This window comes from Anabrus simplex, chromosome 6, assembly GCF_040414725.1.
Source record: "Anabrus simplex isolate iqAnaSimp1 chromosome 6, ASM4041472v1, whole genome shotgun sequence".
NCBI classification, from domain to species: domain Eukaryota; kingdom Metazoa; phylum Arthropoda; class Insecta; order Orthoptera; family Tettigoniidae; genus Anabrus; species Anabrus simplex.
In genome coordinates, this window is record NC_090270.1 from 45,617,112 (window position 1) to 45,637,649 (window position 20,538).

Below are 20,538 nucleotides of genomic sequence, written 5' to 3' on the forward strand. Positions count from 1 at the left end.
GCGTTGACTCTCGAAAACGAAGAAACACTCAAATTACTAAAAATGCTACCATGCCACGACTGGTTTTATATCGGCAAAAGGATGTAGCAAAACTCTCTTTTCCTTCTGCCTTCACTATTCTATACACTTCTCAGAAGTGTTCTAGGGAGAAATGAGTCTGTGAAGTGAATCCTACCGGGTGGAATATTTACCATTATAAAGGTTGATTTTCGCAATTTTTTGAAAACAATAATGTAGTATAATTTGACAGTTCATAGTGTTGATGCTCTCTATCACTTATAGAATGGTTAGTTAGCTTACTTTTATCGTTGGACCTCCAGTTCATTTATGAACATATAAGAATACATAGTAACATGAAAGTTAAAACACAAGAAATGAACACCTGTTCTCAGAATCCCAGTAATGTATCACGGGCTACAAGAAAAAAGTGCTGGTCTGAGATATTCTAATGCCTTCCTGAGCCGGGCTGGCGATATGGTGACCCAACGATCGCAGGTACCAGCTGAGGATAGGGAGAGCATTAGGCTGTGATGTAGTACTCGTGCCTCTTCCTGCATTTCTCCCGCATGATGTAACAGAGGGCAATGGTGATGAGAATAGCGATCGTGATTCCCATGCCAATACTGACCCAGATGATCTCCTCGTTGATACCCGTGTGATTTCGGCCTGCAACAGACGGTTCAGATCCATTCAGTTAAATTACAGTAACAAATTATATGAAACACACAAGATAAAGATCTCGAATCTGCCTAGCGTGCCCATATGGGCATGGGCATTGCCTTCATGATATACAGGCCGTACTGTGGTTCTGATCACATCACGCTTTGGGTGGGTCTGGGAGGCGATACGCATCCGTTCAGCTTGAATAACACACTCGTTTAAATTACTTAAAACACTGATAACACCTTATAAAACCAAAAAGTATTTATAAATATTTGTTAGTTCTGACACACAATGCATATTCCTCCCCACAACGTTCTATTTCTCACGTATATCCGTTCGTTCCCATGAGTAGACTAACACTTTGAGATATATCCTTGCGATTTCTATCCATTTTACAGTCAACTGGAACATTTACATCATACACACTGATAGAAAACAATCAATCAATTACCAATACAGTATACTACAAATGTAAATTACTTCTGAACCACCAATTCAGTACGTACAAGAAAGATTACGAGTAAGCTAACCTCCAACAAAACATTACAGTCACTGTCATGAAATTCAGTTATTGTTTAAAAAATATAGATTTTTAAACAGCAAATAATGCCTATACAGTTATTTTCATTCTCAGTTTTCATGCAATAACGCTGTTCCATTGCCCAAGATATGAAATTTTACGGGAAAAACTCAGCTATTATTAGTAGGGAAAAATAGGCGGAGTTGGCACAGGGTCTAATAGGCAAGGTAGCACCTATACATGGGCTCTTATGGGACTTACTCCTAGGGAGCTGGCACAGGGGCAAGATGACCGCCACGCGCAATCCACCTCTAGCTACGCGTTACGACTTCTGGCAACTTCAGACAATAACTCTGAAGAGCTACCTCAGAGGCTTACAACTTGTAACTTATGACCTATTAGTATTATCATCCTGACGTTCGAGAACTGAGGCAACAGCTGCTGTGCAAGGTAACTGCTGTGCTCTATTTGTATACACCTAACTAGAGGGCTCCCTCAAGGGGCTCACAACTTGTAACTTATGAGCTATTAGTTTTATCAGCCTGACATTCGAGAACTGAGGCAAGGGCTGCTATGCAAGATAACTGCTATACCCTATTCGTTTACACTTAACTAGTGGGCTTCCTCAGGTGCTCAAAACTTGTAACTTATGACCTAATAGTTTTATCAGTCATGCTAAATCCGCTGCCAATATCCAAGCCCGGTTCAGGAATGATGAGGGGCACCATATCCTCCTCCTCTTCCAGTTATTTGTCTTATTCCTCTTAAAATTCATCCAGAAAAGGCTTTACATATTTCGCATAACCGTTTCAATCAATCAACAAGTCTTGTTGACTTAAACTATTTCTAGTGGTGGATTGAGTAGCCACAATGTCACAACACCCTACAAAATTCCCGACTCTTTAAATTCCCAGTTCTACGTCCTTATTCATACTTAGGGTGCTGAATCCGGTGCCAAGCCGGTCCCAAGCCGGTTTCAAAAAGGATGAGGGGCACTATGTGGCAAGGTAGGCAAGGTAAAGTTCAACGCGCTACGACCTCTGACACCCTGAGACAATAGGATGTCGTCGTCTTATGGAATACTGTCGAAAGTGGCTAGCTGGCTTGAGAGAGCATGGGTTAGCCAACTCGGGGTCTTTAGCTGAGTCTAGGCATGATGTGTTCTAAGCTGTTGAATGAGTGAGTTTTTATCAGTCTAACTTTCGGAACTGCTGCAAGAGTTGCAAATAGCTACTAAAAGGGGTTCCAGTCGGCTCTAAACTTTTGAGCTTAGAGTAGTGGTTATAGGACCTCGATTTGTCTATTACAAAATAAATTTTGTCAATGCGAACTGCTTTTTTGAAATTAATTTGTAGCATACAGGAATGCTGATCAAGAAACAATTGCCGAGAGCTTGCGAACAACAGTGAGGAAAGGTGATGGAAATATAGCGGACTGTGCAGTCAAAACCGTGTGTTTGTCCAACCCTTGTCCCGGTGCTCTACGGCCGCGGGTATGAGGTGAGATGAATCTGTCGTGGCGAGGTTTTATGACCAGATGCTCTTCCTGACGTCAATCCCATCAGAGGAGTCAATAAGATGAAATGAATAATGTCATATATGACAGTAGGAAGGGGGAGGTTGAAACCCGGTGCCGGCACAAAGCCTCCTCCTTTCGAATAGCGCAAAGGGGTCTGTTCAAGGCTTAACGTCCCCATCTGGAATAATCACCATTAACAACGTTATATTCCCTCACTCCATATGTGCACTGCGAAGAGGTTCGGAATTTAATCCGGGCTTTCGGCACGCTACCTAGTGATTAGTACCCTTCGGGCCAACATCTGATGGTGACATTTCTTTCGGCCAACGGGGACTCGAACCGGCTAACCTCGGTAGCAGACCGTTTAGACTTTAACGTCTTAACGATCATAGCTACCAGGCGGGTTGATGCAGTCAAAGCAGTATATAATTATTAAGATAAGGCATTACAATGGTTTCATACACGGAATGTAGAATACAGAACACGTTATTTCTTCTTCTTCTTCTTCTTCTTCTTCTTCTTCTCCTCCTTCTTGACCTTTTTCTCAATATATTTGTATCAACACGACGAAAACACTTGGTTCCCAAGCCAGAAAACGTAATCATGCGCAGTTAAAATCACGACCTAGCCGAAAATCGAACCCAAGCCCTTGTTTTATGAAGATGAAGAGAAGTTTATTAATACGAAAGCATTTCTTTCCCAAGCCAAAAAAACTTAATCATACGCAGTTAAAATCACAACCCACCCGGAATCGAACCCATGGCCTTGTAAATCTGTCACTATACTAATTATACAGCCAAGGAGCCTTGTATCTAATAAAATCCCTAACCCAGCCTGAAATTACAAACATCTGAAATATTTAAATCAACCTGATGGAATACTGCTGTAATACACTACTAAAAGGGGTGCCAGGGAGGGGATCTTAACTTCTGAGCGTCGTTTAGCGGCTAAAGGACCTCGAGCTGAGTCTGGCATGAATTATATATGTTTAACTTTCTCTGAATAGGTTACCACAGGGAGGACTTACAACTTGTAACGTATGACCTATGAGTTTTATCAGCCTAACTTTCGAGAGCCTGGGTAAGGACTGATGGGCAAGATGGCTGCTATAATCTATTCGTATAGACGTAACTAGAGAGCTGATCCAAATACATTGAGAAAAAGGTTAAAAGGGAGAAGAAGGAATAAGGTGTTCTCTATTCTACATTCCGTGTTTGAAATCATTGTGATGCCTTATCTTAATAATTATATACTGCTTTGACTGCATTAGCCCGCCTGCTAGCCATGATCGTTAAGACGTTAAAGTCTAAACGGTCTGACACCGAGGTTAGCCGGTTCGAGTCCCCGTTGGTCGAAAAAATTTCACCATCAGAATGTTGGCCGGGAGGGTAGAGGAGTTGGTAGTATACAATTTCTAACCACTAGATTGTGTGGCAAAAGCTTGGATTAAATTCCAAACCTCTCCGTAGTGCTCATATGGAGTGAGGGAATATAACGCTGTTGATGGTGATTCGTTCGTCGGACGGAGACGTTAAGCCTTGAGCAGACCCCTGTGCGCTATTCGAAAGTAGTAGGCTTTGTGCCGGCAGCGAGTTTCAGCATAGCTGATAAAATTAATAGGTCATAAGTTACAAGTTGTGAATCCCTGAGGGAGCTCTCTAGTTAAGTGTAAACGAATAGAGTATAGCAGCCATCTTGCCGAGTAGCCCTTGCTTCAGTCTTCTGAAAGTTAGGCTGATAAAACTAATAGGTCATAGGTTACAAGTTGTGAGCGCCCTGAGGGAGCCCTCTAGTTAGGTCCATACGAATAGAGTATAACAGCTACCGTGCATAGCATCCTTTGGCTCAGTTCTCGAATGTCAGGCTGATAAAACTAATAGGTCATAAGTTACAAGTTGTGAGCCCGTGAGGTAGCTCTCTAGAGTTAGGCCTAAGAGTAACGTCATCATAGTAACGAGAGCTGTAGTGTCGTCGCCGCTAACAAGCTTTGACCTGTACCTAAAAGCCCGCAGTTCTCTCAAGTAAGGTGTCTTGCATGATAACACATTGTCAGCATTCCTTTACTACACCAGATGGGAAAATACAGCTTAGCTCAGAAAGTCATTCTTTCTCTGCTAACATGTGCATGTCTCCACATTCACTATAGTCAGCACACCTTCATCGTACACACATTTCAATTAGGGTGAGGATATTCGAATTGCACTTAAGCCCTTTAGTTTGAGTTTATGTCAACAACACGTTCGAATCCTTAGGAGTGGCATTTACTCTGCTGCCCCTAGAGCTGAAGAGTTGGTCAAGGAGGTTTGATAGACGACAGCGACACAACATGCCTTGACTCAGCTAAAGACCCCCCTTGGAGTTCGCCAATGCAAACACAACAACAGAACAGGTTTCTCGGCTTCTACCTAAGGCAAGGGTGCCTCGGGAGGAACTTTACTCTGCTAGGCCCCCACCACATCAGAATGAAGTGTCGTACAAGAGTTCGCCAAGGGAGCTTTGATAGACAACAGCTTAGAACACACATCATGCCTAGACTCAGCTGAAGACCCCAGAGTTCGCTAACCCAGGCTTTCTTACGTCAGGTACCCCTTTTAGTAGCCTTCTTCGACAGTAATCCATACGATGACGACATCCTATTCTCTGAAGGTGTCAGAGGTTGTAACGCGTAACTACAGGTGGATTGCGCTTGGCGGCCATCTTGCCCACTTGCCCCTGTGCCCGCTCCCCAGGAGTTAGTCCCATAAGAGCACGTGTGTAGCATCCATCTCGCCCATTAGACCCTGTGCCAGCTCCGCCTACTTTTCCCTACTGTTATTTCACAATACCTTTCTACCTAAAATGGTAAAAGGCATACATTGGAGTTGAATTTTCAAATACACTGAATTCAAATAAGCCGTAAGTCTGATTACATAAATATATATCTCCTGTTTCCCATGTTTTTTACATAATAAGAAATTATAACTCACCGTCTGGATCAGATTCTCTTACTTTACTCAGGTTTTAGTCTTCAATAAAGTGGTTGATTCACACAACTGTGTGGTGATTCATTATTAATTTCTCCCTAGGAATAGCCTTCTTCTATAACCTAACTCTTTCTTCATCAGAAGGAAACACAAATACTGGAGTGTAATCTCCTCGTTTATAATTTGGCTTTGCAGCCAGGCAGACAGCAACTCTTAGCAGGGTGATTTCTCTCACTGATAACCTTAATTCAATTACCGGTATATACAGTACACATCGTGGGTGATAATAAAACGCTGAATGCAGTAACTGGATTAATTTTACACTATAGATATAACATTACACAAATAAGCTACGAAAATAAAACACTGCAGAGCGATATTCTTAACCTAAAGCCTCGCATGTTTATACGCTCTCACTAAGTTTTATTCATTAATTGAGGTTTTTCATTTAATAAAGCAGTCGGTAGCGACACAGTCTGTTATATATCTTAGTAAACATGCATCCCACGTTAAAAATTTCAATAAAACAGCGAAGAATTCACGTGTAACATGTGTATTTTGTTAGTTGCCTTTTTTCCAAGAGGGGGCATGTTGCCACAATAATTACACGGCCGACTTGATGTGTTGCTCTAGCTAGCTCCTTACCGGCCTTGACAATCGGGTCCACATACCGTAATCGGAGTAGTTTCACAGCTCGACACGTGGCGCTGGCGGCCGACCTATTTGGGGTATAAATGCATACTTCTTTATGGAAAATATATTAACTTTGATCGCCGGTTTATCGTAATTTAGAGTTATGGGGAATGTTACATAGGTTAATACTGTTAAAATGATTAATCCTAAAGGTTACTTTCGTTGATATTTGCCAAAATGATGTCGTGAAATGAAACTGCGGGGAGATGACTTAGTCCAGCTGACGTTCTGATATTGACTCTGATTGCCGATGTATCTTAATTTAGGGAATAAAATAGTATGTTACATTGACTAATATTGTTAAAATGATTAATCCTAAAGGCAACTTTCATTGATATGTGCCAAAATAACGTCGTGAAATGAAATTGCGGTGGATGGAGTAGTCCAACTGACGTTCCTTAATTGTGAGGAATAATAGTAATCGTTTTTATTATCATGGCATTTAGATACATTGCAGAACTTACCATAATACTTTTGTCTTCTGATTTTAATATTGAGATTAAGAGTCATTGCTCAATTAGAGTTTTAAAATTCTTCAAGCGCTGCTCTCAGAAAGGGGGCTGGACAAAACATAAAAGTCTTACTTTTTCCATATTCTTTGTATGCATAACATAAATATTTTGACTCAAAAATGTTTAAATTTTAATTTTAATATATATAGTTTCAGATTACATTTCATTCATACCTTTCACTAGAATATTAAATACCGGGCAAGTTGGTCGTGCGAAATTCATAAAATTTTTACTTGAAATGCAGTAGAGTGGAACAAGTTGGCCGCGCGGCGTGCAGCTGTGAGCTTGCATTCGGGATATAGTGGGTTCGAACTCCACTGTCGGCAGCCCTGGAGATGGTTTCCCGTGGTTTCCCATTTTCACATCAGTCTGTACCTTAATTAAGGCCACGGCCGGTTCTTTCCCACTGCTAGCCCTTTCCTATTCCACCGGCGTCATAAGACCTATCTGTGTCGGCGCGACGTAAAACAAATAGCGAAAAAGGTGAAGAAGAAGAATTGAAATAAAAATTCAGGGAGAGAAAAGTATTTTGAGTAAATAAATTGTAAACTGTTCTCTGCTCCATGATGATGATGATGCTTGTTGTCTAAAGGGGCGTAACATCTAGGTCATCGGTCCCATTGCTCAGGTAACAACACTATACGTTGGCCTTACCGTCATAGTAGTAGTGATTCTTACTAGTCAATGTTAAAATGTTAAAGTTCAGATTATCTTGGATAAAAATGTGTTGTGTTGCAGTCATATGGCAAATACGACACGGCCTAAAGGATTGTTCTATGAAAGAAAATTCAAGGGTAAAAATACCTGATTAGCGTGATTAGCTGCCACTCCCGGAGGCCCGAGTTCGATTTTTGGCCCTGCCACGAAATTTCAAAAGTGGTACGAAGGCTGGAACGGGGTCCACTCAGCCTTGGGAGGTCAACTGTGTAGAGGAGGAGTATCGATTCCCACCTCAGACATGCTCGAAATGGTTTTCCATAGTTTCCCACTTCTCCTCCAAGCAAATGCCGGGATGGTAACTAACTTAAGGCCACGGCTGCTTCCTTTCCTCTTCCTCGTCTATGCCTTCCAATCTTCCCCTTGGCAACACAAGGTCTCTATTCAACATAGAAGTTGCGGCCGCCTGGGCGAGGTACTGGCCATCTTTCCCAGTTGTATCCCCCGACCCGCGGTCTCACACTCCAGGACACTACCCTTGAGGTGGTAGAGGTGGGATCCCTCACTGAGTCCTAGAGAAAAGTCAACCCTGGAGGGGTAAACAGAGTAAGAATAGAAAGAAAGTACGAAGGTAAATACCCGAAATAGAAACGGAAAACTAAGATGAGAGTGCTACCCGCTTTTAGCCACTCCGTAGGTTTGTCCTGGTCTACAGAGAATTCGTGATATGATAGTGTCCCTTTGCTCTTTTTTTCCTGTTCGGAATACAAAAAAAGGCATACAGCAATATATATTCGAATATTTCCTATCACAGTTAAAGAAAAGCAAATCACCACACCATTAAAAAACGAATTAATGCATAAATTAAAATCCTTGTTCAGGACGAAGTTACGGCGAGAAATCACTTTGTTCTTGTTTCCATACAATTTCTGCTCGAAGTACGAAAGGTGCACAAGAATGTCACAAATTCCAAGATTTGTAATCACAATTTAAAAAATATAATCACCACACTACACAACAACAAATAAACTCACTAGCACATAACTATCAGATCTCAATATCTAGCCAACAAGCACCTCATTGCGAACACATTGCCAACATTTACGACAGCAAAACCATATAAATAAAACTGGAAATGCGGCTATTTGCGGTATACAGCTTCCTGTCAGTGAGTAGTAGGCCAGCGCTCCAGCGGCATTACGGTGAAACTTTCCAGTTACAGCTTTATGCTGGGCTTCACAAGTAATTGTCATGGCCGGTATAAGGAGCGCAGCGAGGGATCCAGTCAGCCGTGATAATTACTTTCTAGTTACAATATTTTCGAAGAGATGTCAGAAAGTGTTTATTTCAAACGAGACTGAGAGAGCATAATAAAATAGTTTGAATTTGGCAGTTAGTGGCAATGTTCTCCAACACAAAGTAAGTATATTAAATTTTTGTGAATATAATTACAGTTAGAGGGAATCTGTTATCTTCTGAAATAAATAGGTCCTAAATGATCATATATATCTGCGGAATTATCACAATACTGTTTACGAAAATAGAAATGTTATGCTTTTTGTTAGCGTAGGCTACCCAGCTCCCACCGAAATGTTACACCTGTGGTGAACCCCACCCCACATACTCCCTCAAATGCAAAGCCCGTCCACAATCACCCGAAAATCGTCCTGAATTAGTAGCCCCATTCCGAATCATAGACTCCCACCCAACTAACCCAATCCCAATTCCCTTCCCCATCCCTTGAAGACATAATCCGATTCGTAACAATCTCTCGCATGAACATCCATCCATACCACCGACCACTGGTCCTAGCCCAACTGTAAGCAGCAGCCAACCAAACCCTAAACGCCTACTTCCAAACCATCCACTCCGGATTGAGCACCCACTTCCACTTCATCCGTCTCGAAACATTAGTATAAGCATAGCCCACAAGTCACCCTGGTGAACCCGGACCCCAACCCGCGCCTTAATCTCTACGACCTAGACCAACATTAACGATCTTTCCACTATACCTTACACAAACTACTAGGCTGAAATCCCCCGCAACCATCCTCACCCCCCGCTCCCACCCCACCCCCCATCTTTCCAAGCCCCTACCCGATGGCGGTAACCCATAAGATAAATAAGCTGTGACACCCAACCCGCCACCCGAACTCCTATAACCCCATAGAAATCCCCAATCCCCAACTCTCCACAAAAGCCCAACATGTCCTCGTCGAAACTCCTCCTCTCCACCAAACAGCTGATGTAATCAAAATATATATATTAATATATGTCTCATATGTTTCAGAAGCAGTTTATCTTCATAAATCAAGGCAAGAATGCACTATTTGTAAAACATCAGCCTCACATAAATACTGTAATTTAACACCATGTAAATAGTACAGCAGAAACAACCGAAAACCTATAATGTAAATATGGCAATTTCACTGAACAATACAAAATGGTAAAATCTTGTAAACACTCACTGTAAATATCCTATGCAAATACCACCTAACCAAATAGTGTAAAATGTTATAAATATTGTAAAAATAAGTAAACAATCACTGTAAATATCCTAATAGCCCCCAATAAACTCAAGAAAAGAAGAAGAAACCGGGGACAAGGGATATATTTCCACTAACAAAACTGTAAAAGCCCTATATTTAAACAAATCACACCAATTCTCAAATCAACAACGCAGCAAGAAGAATGGAAGACGTAAAAACCAAATTTAACATTGTAAAAATAAAATTGTAAATCAGAAAAGTTGTAAATTGTAAATATTCTGTATGTACTGAAAAATCAATAAATACTTAGCCAAGAGGTCGAAACCCCCTCCCAACTCCTTCACCGAATCAAAGCCCATCCCCTCCGCCCTCAAACCCAATCAATCCTCTAAACCCGCCAAATCTCCTGGCCAGAGAGAAGGCGTTACTTTCTAGGTGGCCCGAAGGGGAGGGGAATGAAAACTTTCCCCTAGTCCTTAGCGTAGGCAGTTACAATAGTAGAAATGTACACATTCTTGCTTTCCGTGTTCTGAATTTCAGATCGCTTTCTCTGAATAAAATATTGGATATTATTGAAGGAAATGGCATTTCTGATACTTGTGATATATTTATGGAGCCTCCTAGTTGTGGGAATATGTCTGATGAAGACGATGAACAGGAAGACGATAGGACAATCTTGAAAACTTACCTGGGAAACAACTGCAGATGCCTGTTGAGTTGGTAACATCGAAATATCGGATTACATGTCATAGTAATCTACCTGTTCTTAACACTTCAGCTGAACTTCCTGAAGTTCCCTCTGAAGTTACCGCAGATAGGAGGAAAATTTCTCTTCGTAAGGAAACTCAACCACCAGGGAAACGTTTACGAAACAGTAAGGCGAAAAGTCGTGGTAAGTGTATAAGAACTATCCAATCACAAGGAATGAATACTAATAGTGAAGGAAATATTTCATGTTTAACCAATTATATCAATGAAAAAGAAGATGATGTCATACTGAGTGTGCCTCTATTCCTCGCTGGCGATTATGTCTTTTATAGAAAATCTACTCCTCGTGAACTGTTTGAACTGTTCATAGATAATGATTTGCTAGAACTGATTCTGAGAAAGAGTAAGAAATACTCAGCCTTCGAAAAGCAACAAGATCCTGAAATAAGTGCTGGGGAAATAAAAACATTCATAGAAATTTTATATCTGACGGACTACAACAACTTGCCAGGATACAGATACTATTGTTGCTGTTCACCAGTCCATGTGTAGAGACAGATTTGAAAAAAATCCTGTCAGAACTCCACCTTGTAGATAACAATTTTCCGAATGTACAGGATAAGATTTGGAAGCTCAGGCCATTCATTGAACTTCTATAAAACAGGTTTCTGAAGCACTTCGTTCCAAAGTATCATGTAAGTTATGACAAAGCTACGATAGCATATTATGGAAAGCATGGCTGTAAACAGTTTTTACGTGGTAAGTCCATTCGCTTCGGTTACAAAATATTGGTTGTTAGTTTGGTTCAAAGCTACACCATAACTTTGGAAATGTATGAAGGAAAAATATATTGCAGTGATGGAGAGGAGAAAAAGAGCTATGGCGGGGCTTCAGCACTATTATTCCAGACTTGAGGGAATTTCCAGAAGATAGAAACTTCTGCGCAGCTTATCAAGACGCTGAGTGACCTGGAATATTTAGGAACTGGTGCTATTCCAAGAGATGTTCTACTAACACCAAGCAGACAATTCAGTAAGAAGAATCGTGTGTCATTCAAAGGTGGCTAGGAACAATGAAATGAAAATTGTGATCACCAGGAGGAAGTACAATGCCGTTGTAACAGTGACTTCCTCGGCTTATAGTGTAACGCCCACGAGTTGTGTTTCCCGCTGGAGACAGTCTGAGAAACGAAGAATTTAAACACCACGTCCCCTCATGACAGGCCAGTATAGTGAGTTCATGAGTGGTGTGGACAGAGGTGCTGAAAACGTCAATGAGTACCGTACTTCCGTTTGTGGAAAGAAATGGTGGTGGTAGTGCATCTTCACGTGGCTATTGGACATGACAGTACATAACGCGAGGCTCCTATGCAGGAAATGTCATGGAGACACAATGCTCAGCTTGAATTCCGCAGGCAGATTGTTTATCAGAGAATGCAACGGTCGACGATGCGCGTAAGAGGGATGTATCGCTTAAACGAGGACAGAATGTTCGGAGTGCGATATTGGTGTGCGCGCGTGTGTGTGTGGCTTGCTTCCAAATGTATCGCATCAAATGAACGGCCTGCAAAAACAACACGGGCGTATGAACTGCGTAACTAATGAATTATGAGAAAATCCTCCAGATGTGATGTTAGAGACCTTTGTTACTTGCTTTCACACGAGTCAAACAGCATAAACCAACAAAATTTCCATTTACTGTGTGTGACGTTTGTGATATTTTTATTTTGGTTTCCATCTCGAACATTATTAGTATATTTGTTTACTGGTACTATCATTTATACTGTAGAAATAGTTACAATATTTATGCTTATCTGATTGCCAATATGAGTCTGTTAATGTGTTAATGTTTTCGTGAACATAAATTATGAAAAAATATTACTTATGCTCACATATGGGCATTTCCTGTGACAGTGTTTGCACTGTGACTCAATTTTAATGTTTTCGTTTGTTATGAGCATTTTCTAACTGAGAAACCGAAGTCGGGAAAAAATAAAATTCAGGCAGTTAAGAGATATTGAACACAGAAGGATAAATTAACGAATCCTCCTCCTTTTAAAATGATAAGGTACTAGTATTAGGCCCATAGGGTGGAAAATAACCAGAGGGGAAGCGGAGGTGGGTTGAAAGTACGGTACACGCATGCACAGAAATGGTTTTAGGACATAGCAAATCAAAACTGCTCCATTCCAGTGCTGACGAGATGGGAAGGTAGTGAAGGGGTAGTGTGAAGGCCACTCCATTACCTAAAAGTAGGGGAATGGAGTGGACGGGTAGTGTTGAAGGCACAGTGTGTGTATTGCTATATATCCACCACTGTGCCTACTTCAATCACATCAGTCTTGTAGTGGGCTGTCTGCCTGCAGCAATGTGTTAATCGAGGAGGTGGGATGACGCCGTGCTTTGTTTATATCGGGGCACAATTTCTATGCATGTGTGTACAACCATAAGGAAGTTTATCATCTCTAATTCACCAGGTTCATTTACACAAACTCAGCAACATTACGTTAGAAAGAGGAAACTTCAATACAAATAATAAAATACAAAGTTATTTTAACTGAACGTACTCTTCAACAAAGTTAATGTACTTTCATAAAGGACACAGAAAATTAATCGGGTAAAGGGCATACTGGTCCTATCGAAAACAGTTAAAATAATAAAGCCATACCAGCTACCAGAACAAAGAAGAATACTGGGCTATGAGCCGACACATGTGCACACCACACAGAGATATCACAAACACCCATTCTCACGCCCATTCACTGCCACAATCATCAAATTTTCAGTCAACATACGCGCAGCCCAGAAAAAAGAACCCCTAACTAGACAACGGAATTTCCTCACAAATAAAGCGAAAATGAGAGAGATACACAGGAATGTGACAGCCACCAAGACTACGTTTAGGAAGGGAAGGGAAAGGAACAGGAGGGGCATCAACCATTACGGGCACAGAAAAATAACCAAACAATAATAGTACAGAATAATTACTCCATTTATCACCCAGGAGCAAGTGTCCGTTGAGAGTCTTTTGAGTTGCAGATAATATTTCGGAGGTTGTGTATTGCCATGTGATTTTTGAGGTAATAACAACGATGGAAAATACAGCCGTTGCTAAGTGGTTTGTCTCACATATATGTAAGTTTCCGTTCAGGCGATAGAAACTAAACGACGCAAAATCTCAAGCAATTGTAATTTCGCCACCAAAAATTCGCACCGAAATAAGGCCTGTCTAAAAAAATTATACGTGCATGAATCACCAAGTGGATACCTTGAATCGCTCAAAGATCTAGGGATAAGCCTAGACTTGGACGACGCAGCACATTGTAATATTGCGAAAACGTATTTTCATTTCCTAAATTGATACACAGATTCCGGAAGATTCTTTTAGTCGGCATTGAAAGAACAGCTTATTTTCTCTTCACTTCAACTCATTTTTATTATTGTGATATTTGCAATCATTTGACTGACACACTTGCTGATGAACTACAACGTGTTCAAAATGCTTGTGTGCACAACATACGCGACCTTCGCTATTACGATCTCCTCGGCCTATGACGAAATTGTCTGGTTAATGCTAAGAGAAACGCCGTAACCTTCATGCTCTATGCCTTCTTCACCGATTTTTTCTATCTTCTATATACGTTCATCACATTTATATATACATTCATTCTCAGTTTAACTGGTTGTCTACACCACAACTTTGGAACGCGGTCCAAAACAGACACATTCATATCTATGAAATGGCGTATGGGTTTTAGTGCTGGGAGTGTCCGAGGATATGTTCGGCTCTCCAGGTGCAGGTCTTTTGATTTAACTCCCGTAGGCGACCTGCGCGTCGTGATGAGGATGAAATGAAGAAGATGACACAGACACCCATGCCCAGTGCCAGGGAAATTAACCAATGATAGTTAAAATTCCCGACCCTGCAGGGAATCGAATCCGGGACCCATGTGACTTAGCCATGGAGCCGGACATACCACCCCATCGTAAAACATGATAACTCTCTTTTCGTTTCTACAGCACGACTGTGGAATTAAATACCTATCTCTGTCAGAGAAGCCACTCTTGCTAGTTTCAATTGTAAATTGTTCATAATAGAGAATATGAGTAGTTATTTGATTATTTGTGTTACGGAGTATTGTGGATGTGCAGAGGTGAAATAAGGTGCGGGGGTGAACAGGTCCCAAAATACGAAATTGAAGTTAAGATAAAATTTAACAAGGTTATATTTTCTTTTCAAGATCGAGAAGTAATAAATATAACAGGTACTCAGTAGCTTAACAACAAATCGAGAGTGTACAATTACAGTGTTACAGGATTTGGGCTCCGAGAGCCAGACACACAATTCTTGAGCTATAAGCCCAACCTTACGATATACAAGATTCAACAAAGGGGCAGAAGACCCCAATCATGCCCAGGAGCTCTTGCTCCCAATTACACAGTAAAGCCTCCTCGAGGCACGCAGAAACAAATTTTAAGAAAGAGCACCCGCTCTTAAAGTTCAAGCCTATCAAAGGCCACACCAAACTCCACGTTCAAGCTGTCCTCCAAGGACATACACACAGGGGTAAAAAATACCCAACCTACTGAGGCCTATTCAGTGAAGAAACAGAAATATTACATGGCCTCCACAATACCAACTTGAGAGGAGGCAAAACTGCACTCCTAATATACTTTACTAAAACTTACCTGGCACTAGGCCGCTAATGCAAGGGCTAATCCCATACTAAAGAGGTGACTTATATAAGAAAACGATTTACATTACACTAGAAGGGAAGAAACGGTTGTGAAAATAAGTTCACCTCAAAGCAATATGAGTGGGAGCTCGAGAGGGTTAAGCACTCTCTACCTCAATTTGTAGTTTAAAAAGATAGAATTGATACCAAGTGTCTTTACATTTTAGAGGAAAATTACACGGTAAAAGGCTTCGGACCTGCCCCGAGAGTTAAACTGCTGAGCTAGCTAGAAAAGAAGTTATTAAAAGGCCATTACCTGGTGGTTGAACTGCTGCCCGAAGAAAGAGGCGCTTCCCGCCTCCTGCTACATAATTTACACAAAGAAGATGTTACTGAAGTGGCGCAGAGACCCAAAAATCAGCAGTTTATATACCCTCGCGGAACATTCGAGACCTTTCAGGAATGAGAACACCCGCCCACAAGCCTTTTATTGGTTAATGGCAAAAACTACTACACCAGATGAAGAAGAAAAACCTTATTGGTTTAAAATTAATTACAGAAATTCCTTATTGGTCAAATTCAAAACTGGCGGAAAGAAAGGGTTAACACTGCCAACTTAAACAATGGCAGAAAGAAATTTAATAAAGAACAAACTTATAAGTACTAAATTTCTTCAAAAAAAAGGTTCCTTCACTTCGCACTAGGGTGCACAATTGTAGTTCTTAAGTAGTGTCCTCTAGAAGAGAATGTTCACACTTCTTGCTACAGATAAAACAAAAATGAATCGAAACTGACATAGTTCAGAACACTTCAAAATTTATAGTAATGAAATCGTTGAATTAATATGGAAGTTAAAGTTCAGGCTTCCTCCAGTAGAGGAGTTTTAACTGGCGCAAGGTTTGCATTAGCGGCGTGGAGGTGTACCACCCGGTACAATTTGTATACGATCAAAAGTTTGAAGATTTTCTGCAGCTTCATTATTATCTTTCTAATAATAATAATAATAATAATAATAATAATAATAATAATAATAATAATAATAATAATAATAATAATAATAATAACAGACAGATCACCTGATTGGCGAATACCAAGCGGATTTCAGGAAAGGTCGATCATGTGCAGAACAAATATGTAACTTGAAGACGATATTAAAGATTCGCCGAAGTGCCAGCACGATCGTCACCTTTGTGGATTTTAAGAAGGCGTATGACTCTGTGGACAGAGAGACAGTATTTGATACTCTAGAAGAACTCAGAGTGGACAAGAAGACCAGATCACTTATCCAGCAGACCCTCACAAGTACGACCTCTAAAGTGAAATTCCTTGGAGAAATCTCTGAGCCTTTTGAAATATGTACGGCCGTTCGTCAAGGTGACGGCATCTCCCCTATTCTGTTTAACTTAGTTCTAGACAATGTTATTAGAGAGTGGGAAAAGGATATCGAGGGTGTGAACATCGGAAATTTGGGAAGCAAGGTCAATGTGAAATGTTTAGCATTTGCTGATGATCTCGCAATCATTACTAAGACCAAGGATGAAACAAGGTATGCCATACAGAGACTACACAATATAGCATCAAAGGCAGGCCTCCAGATATCCCACGAGAAAACCAATAACATGGAAAATCTACGTCAAAATAGCAAAAGAACTCCGCTAGAGATGGAAAACGGCACAATTTCACAGGTGCCTTTCTTTAAATACCTTGGAGAAATTATACTACCATCAGGATTAGACAGTAGTGCCAATGTAGAAAGAAACACCAAACTACATAAGGCATACAGACTGACGTGGAATTACTACAACAAAAGAGTCATATCGCGTAATGCAAAATTACGACACTACAAGACAGTTGTATTGCCCGAAGCTTTATATGCCTCAGAAACCATATGCTTAGATGGTCACTCTAAAATTACAGATATTGAAAAGCAGGAGCGGAAAATTCTCAGGAAAATTTATGGTCCTACGAGAGAAAATGGAATGTGGATTAAGAGGAGAACAGCGGACCTCTACTCCTTCACCGACAGGTTTACTGATGCCGTACGGAAAAGGCGCGTTAATTTCTATGGCCATATCTACAGAATGAACAGCGACAGTCTAACTAAAAGATTATTCAAAGTAATCAACTCAAAGAAGGTCAAAATAAAATGGCTAGAAGAAACTAAGGCGGACCTCCAAGAAATAAATATCACAGACGACATCATGGAAAATCGTGGAGCTTTTAGAACAAAAGTAGCCAATCATAAATTTAGGGAGAAACCAAAAAAAATACAACTGGTAGGAAGTGGTCGACAGAACGCAAGATGCAACACAGTGCATTCATGAAGAGATTTTGGGAGGATAAGGAGGCACAAACCATCAAACCAACTAACAAGTTCAAACGCGCTCTATGAATGGGCATAAAAAAGAAATAATAATAATAATAATAATAATAATAATAATAATAATAATAATAATAATAATAATAATAATAATAATCAGCATCATTATCATCAGCATCATCATCATTCATTATGTTTCGAATAAAACAGCGTCTGTTTAATTACTGAAATTTATTTTATGATGACCCAATAAATGCACACACACACACACACACACACACACACACACACACACACACACACACACACACACACACACACACAGAGAATTATAATCAGGTATGAATGGCCACAATCACTAATTCCTGTCTATTTACAAGTCTCCGTTCTCTACACACAACAGGAAATTCCAGCTCATTTGAATCACTACTATCTCGCCTCACTTAAGTGCAGTCACCCTGTAGAACAACTGCATATAGACAGTTTTGAAGTCAGAGCTACTCGTCACACAATACACGATCATTACTCCTTGGCTCGACTCAAGACACAGTCCAGTAATTCATACAGTCACATGCAGTGAACAAGTAAACAGCAACAGCTCTACAGTATTGAACAGATACTGTGAACACAGATCCAGTTACACTCACGGCAGCGTCTTCAATCACTCACTCAGTTCCGTACACCGTCTGCAGTCCAGCTACTCGCTGGACACTCCGACACAACAACAGTAACTCGTTCGGAACTCGGTGGGACACTAGCGGCGGCCTACACATCTGTCGCCCTTAGCCCAGCCACCAAACTCCAACACACTGAGTCCCACAGTGATTTCCGAGTCCGACACTAACAGACTGCCCGCGTCTAACCTCCTTTATATAACTTGAGTGATGTGTACCAGAATATTCGTGATGTGGATATAGACGGAACATTCTCGTTGTATCCACAGGTAAACCACCCGACGAGAAAAATACGCAAAAACGGCCGCCCCGTCCTACAGGCCGGCTGGGAAATCCCCAGCCATCTGACTCAGTAGCCCCTTCCAGGAAGTATAGAAAGGGGGCTACCGCAGGGCTGGCATGTATCATTGCCTCCTTTCGAGAGTTGTTCTAGGGGCCGATAACCTTCGATGTTAGGCCTCTTTGAACAACAAGCATCATCATCGGAGTTGTTCGTCCCTATCATTTTTCTCAGGTGTTGCTCGGTATGGCGCCTGAAGGTGGAGATGTACCATCTTCATCTTACACCTTGACCTCCGTCGTATTCGGTAGCTGACGCCATTTAATCCCTTCAGAACGTGGGAAGTGACTTTCTACGTCCTCTGGTATGGTACTTGACAGACAAGACTTCCTTCTTTACGGGATTACGTAACCATCCTAGGTCGTTCTTATGATTTCCGATAGTTTCTACTCGTTTGTCGTACTGCGCTTTTACTGGGTCGATCTTTGTACTAGTGCTCTTCCGAACAAAGGCGTGTACATCCTCTGGTATCCTTGTCAGATCGAGGCAGTATCTATCGGTCGGAGCAGGATGGTCCTCAGGTCGCCTGAACGGCAAATCCCGTGGAACGTGCAGCTCCCTGGTGCAGATTCCTGGTGCAGATTCCTTGGCCTCGTGGAGTGCAGACTAGTAAGCCAGGGGGCCACGGTTAGGTGGTTATCCCCAACTTAATTTAATATTGCAGTTGCCCAGGTGCACTTTCTCAGGAAAGGCAAGGTACTTATCCATCCATTTGCGTATCTAAAATGATGACTGAATGGAGCACAAGTTGATGATAGATTGATAGCATTTACAGTCATTTAAAACAGGGAGAACTCGGAGGAAGTATTGCTAGTGAGAGAGATGGATTAATTTTGGTCCATTTACATTCCATACAGTTTATGGAATGAAATTTAATTGTACACGATATGCAAACATTTAAACCTTCGATGGATCTAACGTGCAGCGAAACGTAATGAGAAGTTCAACATCATATTGGTGGTGGCCGGTGTTATTCTGAGCTACCCTGAATGGCGGCGAAAATTTTACATGAAAAGTGGGCTGTCTCAATCACTACTGAACTGCGTTTAGGGTAGTCGCTCAGGAGGCAGATTTCCCACTTGTTGTTTTCCTAGCCTTTTCTTAAATGATTGCAAAGAAATTGGAAATGTATTGAAGATCCCCCGTGGTAAGTTATTCCAATCCCTATCTCCCCTTCCTTTAAACGAATATTTGCAAGAATTTGTCCTCTTGAATTCCAACGTTATCTTCAACGTTATTTCCTACTTTTAAAAACACTACTCGAACTTATTCATCTACTGATGTCAATCCATGCCATATCTCCACTGACAGCTCGGAACATACCATTTAGTCGAGCACCTAGTCTCGTTTCTTCCAAGTCGGCCCAGCCCAAACTTTGCAACATTTTTGTAACGCTACTCTTTTGTCGGAAATCACCCAGAAATCTCAAGGAAAATGAAGTGATTAGTAGTATAATGGGAGAGTTCTGCCGCCTCCTCCCGCGGGAAATTTGAATTCTGGCGGGAAATTTGAATTTTTGGCCGAAGATTTGAATTTTGGCGCGAGATTTGAATTTGTAAACAAAGCCACGTGCTTTTTGACAGCTGTCATCGACAACAACGCATCGCTAACCTCACTGCTGCCATCTTGACGGGCCTAAACCTCAGTAGTACCAACTTAACCTAACTAGCGTGAGGTAAACAAAGCCACGTGTTTTTTGACAGCCACGTGCTTTTTAACAGCTGTCATCGACAACAACGCATCGCTAACCTCAGTACTGCCATCTTGACGGGCCTAAACCTCAGTAGTGCCAACTTAACCTAACTA

The 20,538-nt window shown here is 41.2% G+C and overlaps 1 protein-coding gene across 1 annotated transcript in view; it reads right to left on the reverse strand.

Annotated features, from left to right (window-relative positions):
* Positions 1 to 520: 520 nt before the first annotated feature.
* LOC136875852 (uncharacterized) overlaps positions 521 to 20,538 on the reverse strand; it is a 192,457-nt gene continuing 172,439 nt past the window's right edge. Inside the window, exon 2 of the mRNA XM_068228036.1 lies at positions 521 to 666. Coding sequence (XP_068084137.1) covers positions 521 to 666 — 146 coding nt within the window. The remainder of the gene's footprint in view (positions 667 to 20,538) is intronic.